The sequence below is a fragment of the Panonychus citri genome, unplaced genomic scaffold, assembly GCF_014898815.1.
Source record: "Panonychus citri isolate SS breed McGregor unplaced genomic scaffold, ASM1489881v1 Contig00136, whole genome shotgun sequence".
Lineage (NCBI taxonomy): Eukaryota > Metazoa > Arthropoda > Arachnida > Trombidiformes > Tetranychidae > Panonychus > Panonychus citri.
This window is the reverse complement of record NW_026515541.1, coordinates 2,237,162-2,253,793: the sequence shown is the minus strand read 5'-3', so window position 1 is coordinate 2,253,793 and position 16,632 is coordinate 2,237,162. Positions and strand designations below refer to the sequence as shown.

The following is a 16,632-nucleotide window of genomic DNA, read 5'->3' as shown; positions in this document are numbered from 1 at the left end:
TTCATGAAGTGATTTCACCTTCTCTATCATCTCTCTTGAATGCATATTAGAGGCTAGAAAGGGTAATAAAAATCACAAAAAATGACCAGAATTTAATTGTTGATCGAAAAATATTAATATTATTACCTTACCTAGTTCTAATTCTGAAGAAAACTGATCTGGTCGATGTGTACGAAAAATTTTGTCCCAAGCGATTTTCACAATTAGTCAACAATTATAAAAAGAAACGTGATTTTTGATCAATTATTGTTTACATTTGTCTCAAATTAATCAACTAAACCTACTGCCCTCTTTTAATCAATAATTAATCGGATCGCAATTTGACAAAAAAACAGTGTACGAAAAATTTTGTCACCCACTATAATGTTCCAAAATTGTACCCAAATTACAATTGATTTTTAATGACATGAATAAATGGCACTGTCAATCTTAGTGTCGGTAATGATAGAAATTATTGTTTTTCCATTTCTAACTAGTTAACAATTGATTGTCTTTTTAGAAATAATAATCTATTGTTCATCTATCAACAATCTTGTTCTTGCAACTGTCAGGGTGATGATTGGTACGAATGAATATTCGTCCATTAATTTATCCTGGAACGGATGAATCATCTGAACGAATTTAGTATTTTTAAGATTTGTTTATTAGAATTACTAATATGTGGTTATGATAAAACGATTATTTAGAATTATTCATCAGCCTAAAAGTTAAATTAAAAATAAAATCGATATAATATAAACCATGGAACTGGCTAATTGCTGATTAATCTGATGGAAAAATTAAATTGATTTGAATGTTTCAATTATTCTCATGAAACTTACCAATTACGTAACTTTTTTAAGTTCAATCACTTTTTTTAACTAAAATAACCAGAGATTTATGATGATTGACTTATATAAAAATCAATCTGATGCATAAGCAACTGGTGATTGATGGTGAAAGTTAATTCTAGGATCTTAACCAACCTTGAATAAGATTCAGATTGATTTCAAGGTTAAACTCAAATGAATTTTTTATTGAAATGGAAAAAATATAATCAAGTTTTTTGAAAGAGTTTCAGCTTTTTATATACTTATTTATTCATCGATACTTTTGTTTACCGAAAAGTTTTTTCAAAAGGATTGATCGAGTTGCTATTCCACTGTCATAACACATGGCTACAATTCGCGGTATTTTAATAGTTCCTGTGCTACTTTTACTCTGCCTGTTCCATGTACAGTCTTCATCATATTTCCAAAAATTAACGTGAGTGAAAATTTTATGCTCTTTTCTAGGTCATCTCATTTGAGTTACATATTCTAATTTCACTTTTTATTTCTCTGATTAAGGTGTAAACAAATTGAACGGTGCGATGAAAGTTTGACTAACTCGACATTTAGGTTTCTAAATAGTCCAAACCCGTTCGAGTTATTTCGTGAGAGTAAACTTAAGACAAAAAATGTGAGTAATAAATAAATTTATATATTAATACATCAATAAACTGTCAACAATTGAATTCAATCAACAAATTTCGTTTGCAATTTTACAAATGTAAAAGAAGGTAAAAAATGGCTCATGCGATTCGAGCCTCGATGGATCTTCTTGTCGTGATAAACGTAGCATTAAATCAAGTCAAATTTATTCTGATACTGTTACTGATGATAAATCTAATGTTCAGTGTGGTGGTGTCTTGAATTCGGCAAATGGAATTGTGACCTCACCGAATTATCCTAATCCATTCAATGTCTCTGGTGAATGTCTTTGGAAGATTAAAACATCAGATGGATCTCATTTGTTTGTTAATCTAATCGATTTGGAATTAGATGCTTCTCTTGATTGTACTCAAAATGTGTTAATCATTTACGATGGACCAACTGACCAAGACTCTCAACTATTAGTTGCTTGCAATCAGAAACAACTTGATAATAATTTGGTTACTTCAAGAGGCAACGAGTTGACAATCAAGTTAATAACAAATGGATCAACAAATAAGATCAAAGGTTTTAAATTTTCTTATGAAACTGATTGTAATAATTTCATTGAAGGTATAAGTGGATCAATAGAGAGTCCAATCAACCAGAGCTCAAAGAGTCTTAATTGCTCTTGGACAATTAAAGTACCAAAAGGAAACAATATAAGTTTGGTTATTGAGAAGTTTAAATCATCTGATTCATCTTCATGTTCAACAAGTTACTTATCATTCATCAGTAACCAGACAACTAAAACCTTCTGTCAATCAGTTGATTACACAGATTTCGATCCAATTTTAATCACTGAAAATCAAGTACAGGTTATCTTTGTTAATCTTTATCCAGATAATCAATCATATTTCCGATTAGAGTGGAAACTAGTTGGATGTGGAGGTGACATTCATGAAAGTGAAGGTGAATTGGTTTCTCCAAATTATCCTGACTCTTATCCAAATGGACTTAATTGTCTGTGGACTATTCATGGTAAACCAAGTGATATCATTAAAATCTTCATAAATGAATATCATATTGAGGAAGGTGACTCATTGCAGATATTTGATGGACCGAGCACAAGGTCACATCGTCTTGTGAACTTTTCTGGTCGTCTCAAGAAACGTTTGAGACTTAAGACAACCAGAAATCACGCAACGATCTCTTTTAATGTTGATAATTATTATGGTGGAAAAGGATTCAAATTTTTGTTCAGATCCGAGAATGATGATGAACATCCATTCGATGGTAGCTTTCATTTGGTCACTGGCTCAATAGCCTCTCCTGGTTATCCAAATCGATATGAAAACCCGATCACACATGAATGGATTCTTAATGATGATATGGGATACACTGAGGTTACAATCAAAGATCTGGACATTCCCTGGTCAGAAGATTGTACTGACCATTATCTTTCCTTTACTGCTAGAGGGGATGAACTCACCAGACTTTGTGGTAATGAATTCCCAACTACTCCAATCAAATCTAATTCCAGCAAAAGTATTGTCATTTATTACTTCTCATCGTATCGACATAATGGCCGAGGGTTTATGGTCACTTACCAAACGACTTGTGATTCTACGCGCACGATTTACAACCAACAATATGAGTTGAGCAATTTTAATAATCTGCCAATTGGTGGTGGCCAAGCTTCGTGTCAATATCACTTAAACTCATACAAAAAGTTCAATCAAACCCTATTGACTTTTGTTGATTTCGCGATCAAACAAAATTCTGATAGTTACATTGATCTACTAGATGGAGAGTCAAATGAGCCGACAGCCATTACTCGATACAATAGCTCTTCTCATCTTCCAACAGCTCAGATTTTTGGTAAATCATTTCATTTTCACATTAAGGGTCAAGTTCTGTTCACAGTTTTGTACTCACAGTATTTTGATTCATGTAAATATGAACTGAATAGTTGGGAAGGAACATTTAATTCACCAGGATATCCGAATGATTATCCTCCTTCTCAAACTTGTGTTTGGAAAATTAATCTTGCTCAAGGTAATTTAATCTCTTTGAAGTTTCATTCGTTTGATGTTCAATATGATCAATTCTGTGCTTTGGATCATTTGGAGATTCGAGAAGAAAATGAATCAGGTAAGCTCATTGGCCGATTTTGTGGATCAAATTTACCACAATTAAACTCGACTCAATATTATCCAAGTCTATGGATTAGATTTAAATCTCATGCTAATGGTTCAGCTTCTGGATTCAAAGCTTCATACAAAACAATCAAAGATGTGAAAATCAACTCTGATTCTGGTAAAATCGGATCGTTTGCTTATCCAAGAATATTTTCATCGGAAAACAATCAAAGTTGGACAATTAAGACAAGTAACTCGAATAAGATTAAGTTTAAATTGGAATCAATTGATATTCTTGATGATTCGTTTGACAGCTCATGTAGCAATTCTAGTATCACAATTTATGATGGTCCATCAGTGAACAGCTCGATTCTCGGTCAGTTTTGTGGTTATCGTGCTGGTTACCTTCCAATTTATACAACTTCTTCAATCGCTTATGTCCATTTCAAGCCAAACTTTTACATTTCTAGATTCTTGTTGAGTTGGACATCGGTCAGTAAGAATATTCCATTTCCGCTTATTGATGATCCTAATCATCTGTGTAAATATACTGCGAATCTTAAACTTAATCAAAACTTGACTTTACTCTCAAGTTCTTATCCGAATGATTTGAGTTGTAGTTGGACCATTTCAAATCCTATGGGGACTCAGTTACAAGTTGAAATTAATGAGATGGATATTAAGTTACACTCAGATGAAAAATGTCACAAAAATAGAGTCTCTTTTTACGATTACAGTTTTGACCATGAAAAAGATTGGAAAATCAATAGAATAGTCTGCGATTCAAAAGAAAAACTATTCACTCTCCAAGGTAATCAATCGTTGATCTCGTTCTTCAACTATGGCGGCTTATCAACCGAACTAAAAGGGTTCAATATAACAGTGAGACCGATTTGTGGTGGCACATTTTATGGACCAACAGGTAATATCGATTCGTCTTTACTTGGACCATTCGAAACTTGCTCATGGAAAATCGTTGTACTAAAAGGTCAACGAGTCGAAATTAAATTTAAATCTTTTAACTTGGGTTCGTCTGATAATCATTGTTCCAATGGTTATTTAAGTATTCATAATGGTGACTCGCCTGATTCACGATTACTTGGACATTATTGTGGAGGTAATTTACCTACGAAAATAGTATCAGAGTCAAATAAACTATTTATATCAACTTATGTTCCTGTATCCGAACAATTTGTAAGTAACCTAAACTCTGAATAGCTCATTTCACGAATCTACTTTATCTTTCACAGGAATTTTCTTTATCATATCGACAAGTATCAGCTCCATGTGAGTTCACCGTGGAACTAAATGAATCAACTCCATCGGCCATAATTCAGCTTCCTGGATACCCATATCCACCTGACGAATATTCTGAGTGTGATTGGGTTATAAAAGCTCCAATCAACAGAGTTATAAGAATTGATTTCGAAATACCAGATCATGACATTAAATGTGATTTAAACTCTACTCACGTTGACATTTATGAAGGCTCTACTCAGCTCTCACCGAAAATTGGTCAATTCTGTCCAATAGCTCGAACAACAAGTGTCGTTACATCAGATAATCATATGTTCATTCACTTTCTTTCCAAAGGAGGGGCTGGTTCTAGTTCGTTCAAGGCAACAGTGAATCTTCATGTTTGCGGTGGTATTTTTGTTATACGTGAAAAGACAGCAGTCAAAAGTCCATCTTATCCCGAACCGTATGATGTTAATCTGACCTGTAATTATAAAATTTATCCTGGACAAATATCAAAAATGTTGACTTTTCAATTTCTTACACTTGATTTACCTTCAAATGAGAATTGCAGTTCAGGTGACTATTTAGAATTTCATAAATACGTTTTATCAAGATGGTTCGTAGCTAAAGAATGTGGAACGAAAAATTTGAAAGGAAAAGCTCATAGCTCGATCAACAAACTATTCATGAGATTCAAATCAGATTCAACTCTTACGGGTAAAGGCTTCAAGATTTGGTTCGACTACGAAAATGATAGTAAGTCAATTCGTAAGAAAAGATGTCGTACAAATGAATTATCACATTTGTAATTACATTAACATGAATACAATTATTTTCTCAACAGATATTTATAATGACTATATCTACGGAAATAAACCAGGAATGATTGAATCTCCGCGATTCCCAAAAATTTATCCTGTAGGTCGGAACTGTACCTACAAATTTACTGGGCCAATGCATAAACGAGTAACACTGAACTTTACTCGTTACAATCTCAAGTCAGGTGAAAACTGTGTGGGTAAAATTAGAATCGAGTTCTATCAAGATATACTACAAACACCGAATTCACAAAACTTACGAAAAATATCAACAAAAAATATCACAATTCCTTGTGAACTAAATTCCAACAATTATGTTATTCAATCACCAAGTAATAGATTAACTGTTTACTTTGAAACTTATTCTGGTCTGGAAGCTGGTCAAGGTTTCAGAGCAGAATATCATTTTGACCAACCAACAGGTAAAATTAACAATTGATAATCACCTAATATTATTCTCATTCTAACCAATCTGATCTCTTTTTATAATTAAGAATGTGGAGGCTCAATCGATCCGATTTCGAGATCAATCATTTCGACAAACTTTTCACAGCCTGTTGTCGGTAGTTCGAGGATCTCATGCTATTGGAACATCATTACTAGAGACCCAGAGAAAAACATCAGTACCAAAGATCGTGATCACTTTGGTCGAGGTGAGTACATATTAGACTGTCTAAATACCTTGTAAATTATATTTCCTTACATGTATACGATGTGTTGACCACTTCTTTTTTTGTCCCTTCATAAAAGTATATGGACCTTACACTCCTTGGATATCATTTGATCAGATTGAGGTCTTGGGATCCGCTGAAAACGATTCAATTTGTTCTGATGGCAGGATAACCCTTTCATTTCAAGAATGTTAGTAATTAACTTGTTAACCGAATTTCAAGAATAATTTAATGTATATTCTTTACAGCTTGGGATGGATCAGAATCTTATCACAGCATATTTAGCAGTCATAATAGGATATTATGTGGCCAGAGCTCGAAAAGAATCACTGTGATTTCTCCCGTTTCGATTATATTCTTTTACCATATCACAGCGAATTTTACTCGAACTCTAGGCTATCGTGGATTCAAAGCCCATTATCATACTAGCCAATGTGGTGGAACAATTAAATCATCTAACGGTACAATAACAACTCCTGGGTGGCCTCATGAGAATTATCCTATTGATACTGTTTGTGTTTGGACTATTCTTAACACTGATCGTAGAAAAACGGACAGACAAATTCAAATTGAGTTTAATGAGTTCGACTTAGAGTCCGACTGTTCAAAGGATTACTTAGAGATTTATGAAATCAATAATTTTGAAGTAACTTCGATTGGTAAATATTGTTCAAAGAAAAAGCCTCAGTTCGTTCAAACTTATCAAGATGGAATCTCAATTGTATTTAAAAGTGATGGTGATGAAACAAGTAAAGGATTCTCATTGAACTACAGAGTGACACAAAGTTCTTGTGGAGAGTATCAAAATTCACGTGCTAATAGATATCATGAATTTCAAGGTCCATATAAGACTAATCAAGATTGTGAATCATTATTAGAAGTTGAGCCGCCATATCGGCTTAATTTGACTTTTGTCAAGCGATTTGAAATCGAAGATTCAGTTAACTGTTCTAAAGATTATCTCGATATCAATGAATGGAGAAACAACTCTTGGCATCATTTCGGTCGATACTGTGGATACAATTCACCAGGGTCGATCATCTTCAAGGAAAATAAAGCCAAACTTATGTTCCATTCAGACGGAGATGATCGTCGGGGAGATGGATTCGATTACTATGTAACGAAATATTGTCGATTAACAATTGATAAAAGAGGAAATGGAACTATTAAAAGTCCTGATTATCTCGCTCTCTATAGTATTGGTTACTGTGAATGGACATTTAAAGGAGAAGATCCTGATGATAAGATTTTTGTTCAGTTCAACGATTTCGATATAAGTGGAAGATCATGTGAGGAAGTTTACATGGAAGTAATAAAAGATAATAGAGTAACAGGAGAAAATCGTATTGAAAGATATTGTCGAGATAATCCACCGAAAAGCATTGAAGCTCATGGAAATTTGAGAATAATTTCAAATGCATTCAAAGACAGTTACTCAAGGGGATTCACTTTCGATTATCAAATTGTCAATTAAAATAGCAAAAAATATGAATAAAAATGAAAACATTATATTCTAAAAACTTAAAAATTCTGATTTTTGTCATTCGATAAATTTGGTAACATGAATATTTAACGAAAATTTGATTACTCGATACTATCTTGAAATCATCTCATTTCCGAAATTGTTCAAATCAAAGTAAATTGAAGTAAACAAGTTATTCGTGTGCCATCAAAGTTTTTTAATCAATACAAAAATCTCCTTGACAGGTTTCAACGAAACTCAGAAGTTACGTAACTTTTTAAGTTCAATCACTTTTTTCAATTCAAAGCAATAAAGATTTTAATGGTTAAAAACTGACGGGTTGATGATTAAAATAATTCTAGGATCTTGACTACGCTTGAGTTTAATTTCAAGGTTAACAATTAGTAAATTAAAATGAACTTTTTATTAGAAACTTGAAAAAATAATCAAGTTTTATGAGAGAGTTTTAAGCTCATGTTTTTTTTTGGAAAACTTTCTTGGAAGAGTTTATCAAGTTGCTATTCCAAATCAATAAGATTAGATTAAAATGCGATTTATTCAAGTTCCTGTGCTGCTTTTGCTTTGCCTGTTCCATGTACAGTCTTCATCATATTTGAAAAAATTAACGTGAGTGAAAATTTTATGCTTTTTTCTAGGTCGTCTCAGTCATATTCTAATTTCACTTTTCATTTTTCTGATTAAGGTGTAAACAAATTGAAAGATGCGATGAAACTTTGACTAACTCGACATTTAGGTTTCTGAATAGTCCGAACCCATTCGAGTTTTTTCGTGAGATATCGAAACTTAAGACAAAAAATGTGAGTACTATTTTCTAAATTAAGTTCAATTTGTTAAATTAAATATTCTTTAAATAGACTAAGAGTTATAAAAATGATTTATACTCATGTGATTCCAGTCTCGATGGATCTTCTTGTCGCGATGAACGTAAAATCAAATCGAGTCGAGTTTATTCTGATACTGTTGCTGATGATAAACGGAGTGTCCAATGTGGTGGAGTTTTGAATTCACCAAACGGACTTGTGACCTCGCCGAATTATCCTAATCCCCCAAATGTCTCTGGTGAATGTCTTTGGAAGATCAAAACATCAGATGGATCTCGTTTGGTTGTTAATTTAATTGATTTGGAATTAGATTCTTCTCTTAATTGCTCTCAAAATGTGTTAATCATTTACGATGGACCAACTGATCAAGACTCTCAACTATTAGTTGCTTGTAATCAGAAACAACTTGATAATAGTTTGATTACTTCAAGAGGCAACGAGTTGACAATCAAGTTGATCACAAATGGATCAACAGATTATGTCAAAGGTTTTAAATTTTCTTATGAAACTGATTGTAATAATTTCATTGAAGGTATCAGTGGATCAATAGAGAGTCCAGTCTACCAGAGCTCAAAGAGTCTTAATTGCTCTTGGAAAATTAAAGTACCAAAAGGAAACAATATAAGTTTGGTCATTGAGAAGTTTAAATCATCTGATTCATCTTCATGTTCAACAAGTTACTTATCATTCATCAGTAATCAGAAAACTAAAACATTTTGTCAAACAGTTGATGTCACAGATTTGGATCCAGTTTTTATCTCTGATAATCAAGTACAAATTGACTTTGTTAATCTTTATCCAGATAATCAATTCTATTTCCGATTAGAGTGGAAACCAGTTGGATGTGGAGGTGAAATTATTGAAAGTGAAGGTGAATTGGTTTCTCCAAATTATCCAGATTCTTATCCAAATGGACTCAATTGTCTCTGGACTATTCATGGTAAACCAGGTCACAAGATCGAAATGTACATTTACGAATATCATATCGAGAGAAATGACTCTTTACAAATATTCGACGGACCGAATACAAGGTCACATCGCCTTTTGAACCTTTCAGGTCGCCTTTATAAGCAACTAGAAGTTCTAACGACCAGAAATGAAGCAACAATATTTCTGGAAGTCGATGAAAATTTCAATGGAAAAGGATTCAGATTGTACTATAAAGTCGTAAGAAGTAATCGATGTGAAAGTAGCTATCGTACAATCAAAGGCTCGATTGCTTCACCCAGTTATCCGAACCGTTTTGTTGGACCAAACTCATGCCAATGGTCACTTGTTAATTATGAAACTTATTTTTCTATCATAATTGAAGATCTGGATATTCCTTGGTCAACCAACTGTACTGATTATTATTTAAGATTTTTGACTCCTCAGAAAGAGGAACTTGCTCGATTTTGTGGTAACTCTTTTCCAACTTATCCAATCAGATTCAATTCTAGTAAAACCATTTTGATCGACTACTATTCTAAGAGTTATCATCATGGACGAGGGTTTCAGTTGAATTATCTCATGGATTGTTTATTGTCGAGCTACATAACGTCAACCACATTTACGAACTTAGATTATCCAACGATAAAAAGTGACAGCTCTTCGTGTTTCTATCATTACAACATTTTCGAACCTCATCGATCGTCTGGTTTGACATTTTACTTTGACTTTGTTGATCTCGCAATTAAGTCCAATTCGGAAAGTTACCTGGAGATACAAGAAGAAACATCGAATGGCTCAACACACGTAGTTCGATACAATGACTCGGATCTCCCATTACCTCGTATTTATGGAGCACCATTTCATATTCAAACTAGAGGTGATGTTATCTTTAAGCTCGAGTATCTTAGGAATTTGAATAATTGTTCATTTGTCTTCAACAGTTGGGAAGGAACATTTAATTCACCAGGATATCCGAATGATTATCCTCCTTCTCGAACTTGTGTTTGGAAAATTAATCTTGCTCAAGGTAATTTAATCTCTTTGAAGTTTCATTCGTTTGATGTTAAATATGATCAATTCTGTGCTTTGGATCATTTGGAGATTCGTGAAGAAAATGAATCAGGTAAACTCATTGGACGATTTTGTGGATCAAATTTACCTCAATTGAAATCGACTCAATATTATCCAAGTTTATGGATTAGATTTAAATCTCATGCTAATGGTTCAGCTTCTGGATTCAAAGCTTCATACAAAACAATCAAAGATGTGAAAATTAACTCTGATTCTGGTAAAATTGGATCGTTCGCTTATCCAAGATTATTTTCATCGGAAAACAATCAAAGTTGGATAATTAAGACCAGTGACTCGAATAAGATTAAGTTTAAATTGGAAACAATTGATATTCTTGATGATTCGTTCAACGGCTCATGTAGCAATTCTAGTATCACAATTTATGATGGTCTATCAGTGAACAGCTCGATTCTCGGTCAGTTTTGTGGCTATCGTGCTGGTGAAAATCCAATTTACACAACTTCGTCAGTTGCTTTTGTCCATTTCAAGCCAAACTTTTACATTTCTAGATTCTTGTTGAGTTGGACATCGGTCAGTAAGAATATTCCATTTCCGCTTATTGATGATCCTAATCATCTGTGTAAATACACTGCGAGTCTTAAACTTAATCAAAACTTGACTCTACTTTCAAGTTCTTATCCGAATGATACGAATTGTAGTTGGACCATTTCGAGTCCTATGGGGACTCAGTTACAAGTCGAAATTAATGAGATGGATATTAAGTTACACTCAGATGAAAAATGTACCAAGAATAGAGTCTCTTTTTACGATTACAGTTTTGACCATGAAAAAGCTTGGAAAATAAATAGAATAGTCTGCGATTCAAAAGAAAAACTATTCACTCTTCATGGTAATCAATCGATGATCTCATTCTTCAACTACGGTGACTTATCAACCAATCTAAAAGGGTTCAACATAACAGTGAGACCGATTTGTGGTGGTACATTTTATGGACCAACGGGTAATATCGATTCGTCTTTACTTGGACCATTCGAAACTTGTTCATGGAAAATCGTTGTACCAAAAGGTCAACGAGTCGAACTTAAATTTAAATCTTTTAACTTGGGTTCGTATGATGACCATTGTTCTAATGGTTATTTAAGTATTCGCAATGATGACTCGCCTAACTCTCGATTCATTGGACACTATTGTGGGTCTAATTTACCTAAAAAAATAATATCCGATTCGAATCAATTTTTTATATCAACTTATGTTCCTGCATCCGAACAATTTGTAAGTAACCTAAACTCTGAATAGTTCATTTCACGAATCTGCTTTATCTTTCACAGGAATTTTCTTTATCATATCGACAAGTATCAGCTCCATGTGAGTTCACCGTGGAACTAAATGAATCAAATCCATCGGCCATAATTCAGCTTCCTGGATACCCTAATCCACCTGATGAATATTCTGAGTGTGATTGGGTTATAAAAGCTCCAATCAACAGATTTATAAGAATTGACTTTGATATACCAGATCACGATAAAATGTGTGATTTGAATACAACTTACGTTGACATTCATGACGGTCCATCGAATTTGCTACCTAAACTTGGTCGATTCTGTCCAATAGCTCGAACAACAAGTGTCGTTACATCAGATAATCGTATGTTCATTCATTTTGTTACCAAAGAAGGGGCTGGTTCGAGTTCATTTAAGGCAACAGTAAATCTTCATGTTTGTGGTGGTAATTTCGTCATAACTGAGTACACCCAAATCAAAAGCCCTTTTTATCCCGAACCTTATGATTTTAATTTGACTTGTTATTATAACATTTACTCAGACAAAATATCGCAACTGTTGACTTATGAATTTGAATCATTTGATTTACCTTCAAACGACAATTGCACTGTTGGTGACTATCTAGCGATTCATGAATATAACCAATCAGGTAACCTTCTTGCCAAAGTTTGTGGAACAAAAAAACCTGCAAGTAGTAGTGAAAGTACACAAGATAGCGCAGTCATTCACCCCATGTGACAAACATTTTAGACATTTTAATTAGATCAATTATTGACAAATCTATGAATAATTATTGATTATTGATTTCCAAATAAAACTATTTATATCTGAATTTGACCTACTAACCGAGTGAGCAATTAGTATAAAAAGAGTGGTCAAACTTCGATCAACATTCAGTTTCAAAATGGAATCTTGTAAAGCTTGTGGTTTTGGTGCTAAAGCTGATTTCGAGCAATATACCATCGATTATTATGAAAGTATTGGTTATCAAACATGTTACTCTGAAAAGTATAGGACTCCACAGAAACGAATGGAATCATATGTCAATTGGCCTAAACCAGAATTGGATATAAAAAAGTTGGTAGATGCTGGATTTTTCTACAGGGGTGTAAGAGATTTAGTATCTTGTTTCCATTGTGGCCTCAACGTACATGAATGGCAGCCAGATGACGATCCATTAATCGAGCACTTGAAGTATAACTCCAAATGTGACTATCTATACGTAAAATGTGGGACAATGTTCTTGGCTAAGACGTGCTATGATCTTAAAGGAGAGTTACCATTAGCTGAACTATCAAGAACCGAAATTGATCGATACAACTGTAAAGTTTGTAAAGAGATGGAAGTTGGATGTATCTTCTATCCATGTGAACATGCAGTAGCATGTACAAATTGTACTGTCAAGCTCTCGAAATGTCCGATATGTGATCGTCTAATCAGAAAAGTATTAAGGTTAGCTTTTACTGATTAATCTTTCATTTAACGAGGATGACTCTTTGTGAAAACATTACAGTTAATAATGTTGTCATGTCATTTACTTTGAACTCTAATCTTTCTCGAAGTATAATAAAAATGTATTACCCATCAATAAGGTACCCCAGGCGATTCTCCGGGGGAATATTAAAGTATGTTGATGGGTGTTTATTAATTTTTGACTCCGGTAAAATTATTGTAACTGGAATTAAAAACTGTGTAATCTCTTTCAATTTAATAAATCGTTTTTGTATCAATTATCCATCAAAAATTGATTACATTAATTTCAAAGTTGTCAACATCGTGGCTCATTCAAGGTTATCCGATAATTTTGATTATTCAATACTCAAAAGGTTTCCAAAGTACTCATACGAGCCAGAGTTATTTCCAGGAACACATATAAAAGTGGACGATACCAAGGTTATTTTTATCGTTTTTAAAACAGGAAGGATAACAGTAACCGGTATCAAAGATTATAATGATGTTTCAAAATATTTTGAAAAGTTTAAATCTTTAGCAGAATCAATATAAAGAGAGACAGGGCTATAAATAACCTAGTTATTCAAAAACCATGGATACAAACGAAACCTACAGAATTTGGTGTAAAAAAGTTCTTTTCACTGTACAATTAGTTGTATTGATATCAATGTTGATAACAGCTATTGTTAACATTGTCTTAAAAACTGGAAATCTACCGTTATGGACAGCTTTACTTGGATCTTCACTTGGTTATCTTCTTCCAACTCCAAGGTTTCGATCGGGCAAGAGTTCAGATAATGGTGCTACAAGCTCAGCTCCTTCCTCAATTGTATCATGAGAATTTAATATAAAAAATAAACTAAACTTGAAAATCATCATCATGTCTTATTCAATTTATTTAAAACACCCTTTCACAATGTACATATCAGGGCCAACTGGCTCTGGTAAAACTTATTTTGTACGTAATATGATAAATGCAGCTGGTAAAATATGTGATCCAGCACCAAAGAAAATAACATATTTCTATGGTGAATATCAGAAAATGTTTAATTCTATGCCTAATGTAAAGTTTATAGAGGGACTATCAGAAGAACATCTATCTAATGCAGGAGGGGATGAACCTGAATGGATAGTGATAGATGACTTAATGTTAGAAGCCAGTAACCAAACATTGATAAGTAATTTATTTACAAGAGGTTCACACCATAGAAATATCTCTGTAATACTCATAACCCAAAACTTTTTTGTTAGAGGAAAGGAAAGTCGGAACATAAGCTTAAATAGTCAGTATGTTGTTTGTTACAAGAATCCAAGAGATAAATCTATGATAACAAACATTGCTAGGCAAATGTTTCCATCAAAGATTAAAAAATTCCAAAACATTTTTGAAAACGCTACAATTAAACCTTATTCATACTTATTCATTGATCTGAAACCTGACACAGATGATAAAGTAAGATTAATCACCAATATTTTCAATGAGAATGATGATCCAATGATAGCTTATTCTCTTTGAATTTATATAAAAGAAATTATCAATTATCAATCAATCAATATGTCTATCGAAGGCGTTAAAAAGTGTCTTCCTACATTAAGAAAACTTGCTAACGCAAAGACAAAGAAAGAGAGAAACATCATATTAAAAAAGGCAAAGTCGTGTATCTATTATTCAATATCAGAGATAAGTAAAAATACATTAAACGGGAATATTCCAATAGATCAACAACAGAAGATAAAGATTTTACCCTACAAAAAACAATTGAGAAGACTTTCCAAGAAATCTGGTGTTCCTTTGAAAGAGAGAAAAGAAATTATTATTCAATCAGGAGGAGCTTTTCTTCCTGCTTTACTTTGGCCAGCACTATCTTATCTCGGAGGTAAACTGGCAGATAGATACATGTAATGAATGTACTTAATAAAATGGTTTTGATACCAGAGAAGGAATATCAAATTCTTAGAAACAATGAAATAAAAGTAGACCTCTCGGAACCAGCTGAACAAGAAAAACAATCAAGTATTGATAAAACTGTATTGAAAGATTATCAAGATTCATTATCCAAAGCAATTAAAAACTTTAAAAAGAATAAGGTCATAAGAAAGTCAATAAAAAAGGAAAAATCACAACCGGTTCCTTCAACTAACATTAAATGGAGCGATATCAAAATCTTTTGAAAAGTGTTTACTATGATATCAAGAGTAAAGGAAGTTTTGGTGGAGCTGATAGATTGTTCAATGTTGCTAAACAAACCGATTCAAGTATACAACTTCAAGATGTAAAGGAGTGGTTGAAAGGTCAAGATACATACACTAATTTTCGAGCCAAGAAACAAAGGTTTTTACGATTACCTATCTTGGTTGATAGAGTCGATGAGCAATGGCAAGCTGATTTAATGGACATGTCTTATTGGAGTTCGGAGAATGATGGTAAAAGATACATTCTTGTAGTTATCGATGTCCTTAGTAGATACGCTTGGACAGAACCTGTGGTCAATAAATCAGCCAATTCAATTATAACAGCATTCAATAAAATTTTTTCCAAAGGAAGAAAACCTGAGAAATTACAGACAGATCAAGGAAAAGAATTTAAAAACAAATTTTTGACCCAGTTCTGTTTAACAAATGGAGTCCATTACTTTACAACGACTGACAATTCAGTTAAGTGTGCTATTGTTGAAAGATTGATTAGGACTTTACGTTCACGAATATATCGTTATATTTATTGGAAGCATACACAGCGATATATTGATGACTTACAGTTGATTGTTGATAATTACAACGATTCATATCATAGAACAATAAAAACATCGCCTAGCTCTGTCAACACAGAAAATCAACAATCGATTGTCACAACTATCCAATCATCATTGAAATCAGATAAGAACAGAAAAAGAGGTTTCAGTGTAAACGATATAGTTAAAATTCCTCTAAATGAGACATCTGATAAAGGAACAACACAACGATGGACAGATGAAGTATTTAAAGTGAAATCTGTTAAAGAAACACCTACCAAGTTCGTATATAAACTTGAAGATCTAGCTGGAGAGAAAATATCATCAATTTTCTATCCAGAAGAGCTTCAAAAAGTTTCATTTGACCCTAATGCAAGATTTAGAGTATCAAAGGTCTTGAAAAAAGATTACGATAGAGAAAAAAGATTATATAAGTACTTTGTGAGATGGGAAGGATGGCCAAAGAAATTCGATAGTTGGGTCTGGGATCTGGACAATTTATCTGAAAAGAAATGACAGAACAATCATCATTCACAATTGACTTAGTTTCAAATGGGTCAATGGACATATATCCCAACAACACAATTTCTTCTTTTCAAAACCGAATTGACCCTCCTTTAGAGTTATCTGGTGATTGGGAAGTTG

The 16,632-nt window shown here is 33.1% G+C and overlaps 2 protein-coding genes across 3 annotated transcripts; both read left to right on the top strand.

The window, feature by feature from the left end:
* Positions 1–967: 967 nt before the first annotated feature.
* On the top strand, positions 968–7,774 carry LOC128392289 (cubilin-like). 2 transcript variants are annotated; one of them, XM_053352292.1, is made up of 9 exons: positions 968–1,245; positions 1,329–1,440; positions 1,538–4,454; positions 4,521–4,726; positions 4,783–5,527; positions 5,616–6,011; positions 6,084–6,242; positions 6,340–6,450; positions 6,509–7,774. In XM_053352292.1, exons 1-9 carry the CDS (start codon positions 1,154–1,156, stop codon positions 7,732–7,734), a joined length of 5,964 nt encoding a protein of 1,987 aa, XP_053208267.1. In that variant the 5' UTR covers positions 968–1,153; the 3' UTR covers positions 7,735–7,774. The 2 variants fall into 2 exon arrangements, with proteins under 2 accessions (XP_053208267.1, XP_053208266.1); XM_053352291.1 differs by having other exon boundaries at positions 1,538–4,726.
* Positions 7,775–8,230: 456 nt separating this feature from the next.
* LOC128392502 (cubilin-like) lies at positions 8,231–12,544 on the top strand. The gene is made up of 4 exons (XM_053352529.1): positions 8,231–8,349; positions 8,426–8,540; positions 8,598–11,798; positions 11,855–12,544. The coding sequence occupies exons 1-4, from the start codon at positions 8,270–8,272 to the stop codon at positions 12,542–12,544; spliced, it is 4,086 nt and encodes a 1,361-aa protein (XP_053208504.1). The 5' UTR covers positions 8,231–8,269.
* Positions 12,545–16,632: the final 4,088 nt, after the last annotated feature.